Raw genomic sequence first — 9,050 nt, forward strand, 5'->3', positions numbered from 1 at the left:
ATATCCATTTATAAATTGATGATATGTTGTGCTCACAAATTGTTTCTGCTGCCCTCAAGTGGCCAAATCATTCAATCAGTAAATGCAGGTTTAGGGAAAGATTGTCTTTATGACAAATACATTCTGATTACAGTATGGTCATGGTAGTGCAACTAAAGCATTTGGCAATGGTTAATAAAAGGATAAATATTAATTGCAGGTTTGTAACAGGACCTGAATTCTGTCTGTCTATCGCATAAAAATTTGATGAGCTACACACCCATCCCCCATCTTAACAGCCACAACACTTACTCTGTCTATATTTCCAGTGACAGCACTGAACATTATTGGATGTAATTTACAAGATTTCTGTTCCTCAGCAGTCTTTCAAATCTCAGACACTGACTCAACCAACAGAAATAGTTTTCATGGCAGTGTTCATGTTCATTAACTTTCTTGCATCTGTGTTTTTAGTTGTTGGTTTTTTTTAACCTTTTCTAAATGTCATTGACACTGCAAGATTCACTATTTTTCAGGAGTTTGAGTTTTTACTGCTACTGTAATCTCACCTCTCATCTCATTTCCAGTGAATGGTCCTCATACCTCAACTCACTCAGTCATGCTTCTAATTTAACCCTGAATTCATAACAAATTGGTCCCACTGGAGCTAAAGAGTAGGGTTGTACTTCATCTGGACTTTGTTTCTGCTCTTCAACAGATATGAGCAAAACGTGTGAACCCTTCCTGACTTGGCTGTGACATTGGCAGTTGCAGGATTTCAAGATTTCATCACTGAATTAATGTAACACGACTATCAAGACTGCTATTACTGATCAACATCTAGTTTCCTTAACTTAACAAGATTTTCAGTGATTTCTTTACCAACCCAGTGCATGTTGAAGTGGTAGCAGTGTGCCATCAGCTTGAGTCTGGCTGTGACATGAACAGAGACTGAAGGGTTAAAGTTTCATCAGTATCAATTGGACTTTATTTCAGCTCTTCATCAGTTGTTCCCTAAACCTAAGTCTAACTTTCAGTGAAGTCTAGATCTCATCTGAAGGCAATGATGGCCAATGCTGGAGTTGGACTGGCAATTAAAACTGATTCTACTGTTCATTTTACTGGAAGTTGCTATGGATAATGCTTCAGTCTGTTTCGTGGCAAACCTTTAAATACAATAAAGTCAGCAACCAGGCAGAGTGAGTTACTGAATGTTTACGATGGGGGTGCACTCCATTTTACTGATTTTAGTCTTGCTTACGGGCTGGTGTTTCCAACCTGTCACTGGCGACTTTGTGCTCTCTGATGAACACTCAGATATTGGACATGATGAGGACATATATCCAAACATCTTTACTGAAACAAACGCTGATGTACTCGACATGAACATGGAAACACAAAATGTACCTGAAGAAAACGAGGAAACAAACTGGGGCGGAATGGACACAAACAAGGACAACTATGAGGACGCTGACTGGCATCCTCCTAACTCCCTTTTTGAAACACACTCAGGCCTCGAACCTGAAGTCCCACCAGTAAAACGCAAGAGCATCAGTGCCTCTGATGTTGGCACAAACCAATCCCCCAATCGTACTGTTGGCACTTTACCGGTACAGTGTGGCGAGTACAGCAGCCAACTGACTTCTAGTGGCCAGTGCCGGCTGACAGCAACACTACCTCCAGTGGGAAAGAGGCAAAAACGTTGCCCAGATATGTTTCGTTGTACAGATAATGTTTCCCATTGGCTCCACGAGAACCAGAACAGAAAGGAGCAGCTAGAGGAGCTAAAGGTGACGGTGTCTGAACAGCAGGAGGAGCTGAGGAACCATTGGCATCGAGTCAAGGCCGTGGAGATGCAGGTAGACTGTCTGTTCCTTTGTTTACTGGATTTTTGTTTAAAGACACAATGAAATGACAGATTAATTGAAGATATTTGTGGCAAAAGCAGATTTTAAAACTGAGTTGACTTCTATAGCGCCGCCTCCTGTCTATGGCCTTAATTGTTTGTGTGATTTAACATTCACCCTCTGCATTAAACTGAAACAATTGAGCCAATGTTACAAACAGTATCTGTGGTAAATGCCCTTGTTAGTATGTGAAGTTTCTATTAAAACCTGGTGTAGAGAGTTACGAGGCTCTTATCTGTGACACGTTCAGATAAATCTATCCTGAAGTCCAGATGATGTTTTAATGTTTATTGGATGAAAAATAAGAAAGACAAGAAGCTGTTGCAAAAAAATATCAAATAATACCTGATGTGATCCGATTGTGGGAATATAGTAATGATGAAAGATGACATGACGATAGTGATGGTCAACAGAAAATACTGGAGCTGTACTAATCCTTTTCAATCAATGCAAGTGATGCAATACATACAGCCCAAACAAATATAAACACAAGACAAATACACATTTTGGCTCCTATAAGTGGGGAAAGGATTATTCGGGTAGGTAAAACACAAAACCCTGCCCTCTCTCTCTCTATTTATCTCTGCCTCTCTTTATCTCTCTGTTTTGACACCATCTAATTCCTCCTTAACCCTGAATGCTAACAGGATTAGCTGCAGGCCTTTGGGCCAGGGCCCTGCATCCTTATGAGTCTGCCTGACCCAGAGAGAATTCGTTCTGGGCTTCAGTGTCTCCACACATCAGCAGCACTCAAGGTCTAGAACCATTTTTTAAAATGAATCATATCATATGTTAATCATTCAAACAGCAGGTCACACTTCATTCTATCCTGATCTCCACAGCTGGTACATGAACAACTACATAGAAGGACATTAATCCTCACCAATCACAACTATAGATTAAATTATGTCCTTTCTTCTTGCTTTGTCTCTCAGAGTGAAGAAAGTGCTGTTCAGAACTCGACCTTTGACCAGCGGTTGCGCTCTCTGGAGCTGCGTTATGCTGAGGCTGACGCGCTGCTCCATGTCCATTCAGCACTGCTGCACAAGCTACAGGTGCAGCTACGCAACCTGTCGGCCACTGTGCAGGCCATGAGCCACAACACGGGATGCACAATCAGGCGAACTACACCGCCACTCAGCATGCGAGACACAAAGGCACCAAGTACACGTGCAACAATCAGTGGTGAGTTGCAATTTGTATGTTCATGCAGTTCTAATGTCAGCAATTTTTTTCAACACATTTATTTTACTTTACAAAGCTGTCATGAGTTTAGGTTTAGCAAACAGTCAGGTTTCATTTCTTGGTTTTGCATATCACATACTGTCCATCACTGTTCTTATTGTGTTATTTCTTATGTCAAAAATGAGGCTAAATAATTATTAATCTTGTAAGGATAAATTTGTCTTGTACAGTTGACAGTTTTTATCATGGAGATTATGAATGGTGTGTTTACTTGCAGATCTTGTGCTTTGTTACATTCACAGGGAACATCATAAAGTTTCTGTTAAACAACAACAACTCAGGATTTCATGCTGTCTCTGTCTCTCTCCGTCTCTCCCTCAGATGGACAGTACATGTCTTTCTGTCCATCAGACTGTGCGTCTCTTTATCATAATGGTGTTCGCCGTTCTGGAGTTTACACCATCATCCTGTCACCAGGCTCCCCACTTCCTGTCTACTGCGACATGGAGACCGAGGGTGAGACACACACTATACTGTATATAGTATGTATACATACTGTAAATTTGTATTTATGTGTCATGTACCTTAAAGTATGTGTGTTCATCTGTAATGTGTATATCTGTAATGTGTATTCTTAGGTATTTTGTGTGATTTCTATATTTGTTGTCTCTGTGCCATTTTTGTGCCATGTATTGCTGCTTTGACATTTTAAATTTCCCCTTGGGGATTAATAAAGTTATCTATCTATCTATCTATCTATCTATCTATCTATCTATCTATCTATCTATCTACCTATCTATCTATCTATCTAATCATTTAAAGACAAAACACGATCAGAGTTTAATGGTGAATGTCTCAAAAGGTTGGAGAGGATGTGTAGCATTATTTTATATAAGTATCTATATTATCCTTTTTAACCTAATATATAGATAGTGTACAATACAGTTTATCTGACTTATGTCCTGCCTGAGTGTCCTTGTGCTGCTCTATGTGAATCATTTTGGATAGCAGAATGAGGAAAAAGGCCTATATCAGTGACTTGAAGAGCTGTGCAGTACCACAATGTGTCCACAAGAGGGTATATCTATCTATCTATCTATCTATCTATCTAGATGTGTAAGTTTACCTAGGTGTGTATTTTGACATATTTCTGTGTGTGTGTGTGTGTGTGTGTGTGTGTGTGTGTGTATCAGGTGGTGGCTGGACGGTGTTCCAGCGACGCCGCGACGGCTCGGTGAGTTTCAACCGTGGCTGGTCGGAGTACCGCAAGGGTTTCGGAGAGCCACGAGGAGAACACTGGCTGGGCAATCAACAGCTCCATCTTCTGTCCAACCAGGGCCACTACAGCCTCCGCATCGACCTGCAGGACTGGAGCCATGTCCACAAACATGCCCTGTACCACACCTTCAGGTAGACTGGTTGAAACTGAGATAGATTGGGTGAAAGACAGATGTAGATGGGTAGTAATAGTATACAGACTGTTGGAGACACATTTAATGTAGCACAAATGTAATCCACAGAAGTCAAGGACTATTTAACATGTTAATATGTTACTGTTCATTGTGAAGATTAGCATTTCTTCTGCTCCTCCTGCAGGATAGAGAATGAGGAGAACCACTACCGCCTCCATGTGTCTGGTTTCAGTGGGACAGTGGAGGATTCATTCGGTTGGTATCACGACCAGCAGGCCTTCAGCACGCCGGACACTGGAAACATCTGCGCTGAGATCAGCCATGCCGGCTGGTGGTTCCACCAGTGTTTCTACACCAACCTCAATGGTGTTTATTATAAGGTAGGACCAAGGCTGGATTAGCAAGCCTGAAACTCGGCCTTTGGTCACTGCTGACGCTGTCCAATTTCCACTAGTTAATAATGTTTCCCACACACTCGTTAATACAACCTAAACCCACTGCAATGTGGCCTGCTAACCGATAGTCACTTTCCCAGCTGTCAAATTGACAAATAAAACAGTCAATTATGAGACTTAACTTTCTTCCAATTGGATAATTGGATTGCTGTCAGGTAGAAACTTATAAACTCCATATTTCGTTTGGACAGACTAGGTTTTCTACAGCGATGATAGTTTTTTTTCTCCCATCATTGAGAACCCCCTTTCTGCTCAAGAGCACTGGCTCACCCCAAACCACAGAGAAAAATAACCAGTTCAAAGTTTGAGGATAGTATCATTCATGGAGGACTTTATCATAGTTCTCATAGTAAGAAGCTTGTTGAGAAATAGACTATCAGGGCCTTTAAAAATAAAAATAAGATTGTTTTTCTTTATGTCGTATTAATGTTGAATTTGTTTTTTTCCATTAGGGAGGACGTTACTCTCTGAAGGCTCAGAACCTGCTCGGGCCGGACGGCATCGTCTGGTTCTCCTGGAAGGATTCAGACTTCTACTCTCTGAAGATGGTCACCATGATGATTCGACCACGCCACTTTAGGCCACGCATGTCCCCATAGTGACGATTTAATGATTGTCATAAAGCTACAAGTGTGGCAGCCTACTACAATGTTCATAACACCCTAATGGCCACTAGGTTTTTTTGTTTTGTTTTTCTAACCAAAAGCATTATTTCAAAATAAACTATTTTGAAGCTATTTTGTTGTGAAAGGGTTTTATGGACATTTAACACCAAAACATCCATCAAGACAATGATGTTGAACAGCTGTCATCTCTGCTCCTCACTCATTATTTAACTGGTGTGGTGGCTCTTTAGATAACCAGCTAACACAGATCTCTATCTATCTATCTATCTATCTATCTATCTATCTATCTATCTATCTATCTATCGACTGACCTGGTCTGAGTGGGTATCCCTCTCTCCAGATCCAGTATGTACAGGATCATTTATACTTATACTATGCTGGAAAAGTACATCTACTGTAGTACAGTTTGAGGTACTTGTACTTTTCTGTAGTCAGTTTGAGGTACTTGTAATTTACTGCAGTACAGTTTGAGGTACTTGTACTTTTCTGTAGTCAGTTTGAGGTACTTGTACTTTACTGTAGTATTTCCATGTGATGCTACTTTCTACTCCACTACATTTATTTAACAGCTTTAGTTACTTTTCAGATGCAGATTTGACACAATGGATAATATAACAAGCTTTTAAAATACAACACATTGTTAAAGATGAAACCAGTCAGCAGTGTGTAGTCGGCTCACATTTCAGATGTCTATGAGTTGTTAACAGCTCCACCAAATACTGATTCTTCCCTCTAAACTTCTCACATGCTTTCATTTCAATAAATGTTCAAATGATCCAATATTTCAGCAAAAATCAGATAGAGAAACAGACCAATGGCTCGATCATAATCTGACCAACACAATGACATCAATTTAAATTCATGGAGGCTTAATTTTAATGTTTCTTGATATATTTCTTGAATATATCGTGCACGCTTCCACTTTTTTTGTTTACACGTTCACCTCTTATATCACTTTCATTTGAATCATGCAAAGTTGATATGGTGATTACTATTTTCCTATCAGGCTCTTAACGTCACACTGGCTGATTATGTAGGTCTGCTCATGCTGCACTGAATATCAGATCAAGAGTGATCTCCTTTCCAAACACAGCTTAGATATTAGTTTTCTTACTCACCACAGCCACAGAAAGTCAACAAAATCTATGATGAATGATTATTGTTAATTTAAAGGCAGTGATGTATTCAGCATGTGTTACAGCCCGTCTCAGGAGTTGTTGTTGGTTCACATTTTGTCAAGATGGTCTTTAAACCCACATATTCTACATTCTGTAACTCTATATTAATATTCTGAGTCTCTGCTGGAATATCTTTGAATGATTTCCAGTTTAAAAACACTTTTAATCTTCTACTGGTCCTTTATGCAGCCGTTCAGTTCAGCCTCTGTCTGAATCAGCTCCTGTCTCTTTAAGGCCCTCTTTGAAGCTTTTGACTTGCCGGCAACATGTATCTATATGTTCAAACCAACTTTGACCATGTTTAACATCATCAGAACAGGATATACATAACAGAAAACCACAAAAAGCAGAATATGAGCTTGTCAGCAGCTCCTCGTCCTGCAGCATCATGGCTCCTTTCACCAGATACTCAAAGTAGGAGTCCACACCTGCTCCGATACCAGTGTCCTGACACACACACACACACACACACACACACACACACACACACACACACACACACACACACAGGTAAACTGACCACTGGGCTGTTTCTTCAGTAAATCATAACAGTAACTTCCTGTCCACCAAAGGTCATCATAGGTCATGTGTTCTTGTGTTTTTCTTGTTGGCCCTCCGCATGTTATCAGTTTATTTCAGTTTGTTTAAGTTTACAGACACCGTCTCTGACAGCTCTTTAAATTTGCAAACATTTGCATTTAGTTTGGTTTGTACAATAAGAGACTGTTGCTTTGACAGGAGTTGTGTGTGTGTGTGTGTGTTTATACCATGAACACAGCCAACCAGGCTCCAGCTCCATCTCCGCCCTCCCTGCCAACAGGTGAGCTGACAGCAGGCCACCCACCACTACACACACACACACACACACACACACACACACACACACACACACACACACACAGGATATTTGCAAAGACGTGCATCAATGTAACATACTTGAAAGACACTGATCACGTTGTTTTAGTCACTTCCGTTCCTGCTCCTACCTCTGATGTTGGTTTTTGAACATGGACGCGTTGACGTCGATGTTGAATCTCGTCTCTGTCAGAGATACGAACCAAGTACAGGCTCAGTGAGACAACCTGGCTCCACAGAACACTGTCACACAGAGAAGGTTGAGACAGAGGAGCACTTTCTTCTACACTGCCCAAATATGACAACTAAAGACAAACCTTCTTCACCAAACTAAAGAGAAACATCCCTCATTTTGGAAAAGTTGAAAAAAGTGCGTGTGCGTGTGTGTGTGTGCGTGTGTGTGTGTGTGTGTGTGTGTGTGTGTGTGTGTGTGTTGACGTGCTTAATTTGATCATTTTTTTTTACATTTGAGAGCTGTATAAACACCATACACATATTTCTTTTAACCAAACTTTTTTTTAATGTGAACCACAGTATAAAATGCGTCTCTTTTTTATTTCTGTGCAGCTGATACACATTTTTAAATATGCATAATTATGGTAACATATTTGGTTGTTTCCTATAATCTGAGCGTGTGGAAGCATGTAGATGTTGAACAGAAGGATCATTGTTGACCTGATGTTCAGAACACTATCAGCAAACAACCAGCTCTGTGGAAACTGAAGAGCCTGGTAGTAAATTAATAAACAACTTGACCACTTTGCATGGTTCCAGTGAATGTGAGGTAAGGGGTTCATAACGTACAGCTGCATATCATAAGTCACAGACTCAGAGAGAGAAGCAGAAACAAACACACCATGATGGAGAAAGTTCTTCTCAGCATCATAGCCGCGTCAGGCAAGTGTTTTATTTACTTGTATATGTGTTGTTGTTTTTTAAATGTCATTAATTTCTTATATAATTATTAATATTATGCATTGTGATATCTTAGTGATTGTAATATGTACAGCACTGTGACAACTTTAAATGCTATTACTTTAGTATTACAGTGCTTTTCCATTAACTGACACACTAAATACAAAATTACCTTTTGTTTATGTTCATCATCTATATTGGAAGTAATGACACACCTGAATACACTGAATAATTAAAATACACAAAAAGTTATTTTAATTTCACAGTAAATTACAGTCTAATAATTGCAGTAAATTCACAGTGTGTAATTTACATGTAAATGTAATATATTGTGTTTCTATAGCAAAAATGACACATTATTGTGAAAATACAGTATTTTAATGTGAAATGACACAATATGATACTGTAATTATATGGAATTACTGTAAATTCACAACAAGTCACAGTAATATAACAGCAACATATTGTGCTTTCATGTTAAACCAACTATGAATTTACAGTAAACTACAATATTTCATGTTGCATGTCTGTCATCACA

The 9,050-nt window shown here is 39.6% G+C and overlaps 1 protein-coding gene across 1 annotated transcript; it reads left to right on the forward strand.

Moving 5' to 3' along the window:
* Positions 1 to 1,199: 1,199 nt before the first annotated feature.
* LOC128374585 (angiopoietin-related protein 7-like) lies at positions 1,200 to 5,537 on the forward strand. Its single transcript, XM_053334830.1, has 6 exons — positions 1,200 to 1,838; positions 2,822 to 3,050; positions 3,453 to 3,587; positions 4,265 to 4,481; positions 4,668 to 4,863; positions 5,391 to 5,537. The coding sequence occupies exons 1-6, from the start codon at positions 1,200 to 1,202 to the stop codon at positions 5,535 to 5,537; spliced, it is 1,563 nt and encodes a 520-aa protein (XP_053190805.1).
* Positions 5,538 to 9,050: the final 3,513 nt, after the last annotated feature.

This window comes from Scomber japonicus, chromosome 15, assembly GCF_027409825.1.
Source record: "Scomber japonicus isolate fScoJap1 chromosome 15, fScoJap1.pri, whole genome shotgun sequence".
Lineage (NCBI taxonomy): Eukaryota > Metazoa > Chordata > Actinopteri > Scombriformes > Scombridae > Scomber > Scomber japonicus.

Excerpts from the sequence above, each read along its gene's own strand:
- LOC128374585 (XM_053334830.1), top strand. The coding sequence starts at position 1,200 with ATGGGGGTGCACTCCATTTTACTGATTTTAGTCTTGCTTACGGGCTGG. Across the intron at positions 3,588-4,264 it reads CTGCGACATGGAGACCGAGG|GTGGTGGCTGGACGGTGTTC; the intron begins GTGAGACACACA and ends TGTGTGTATCAG. Across the intron at positions 4,482-4,667 it reads GCCCTGTACCACACCTTCAG|GATAGAGAATGAGGAGAACC; the intron begins GTAGACTGGTTG and ends CTCCTCCTGCAG.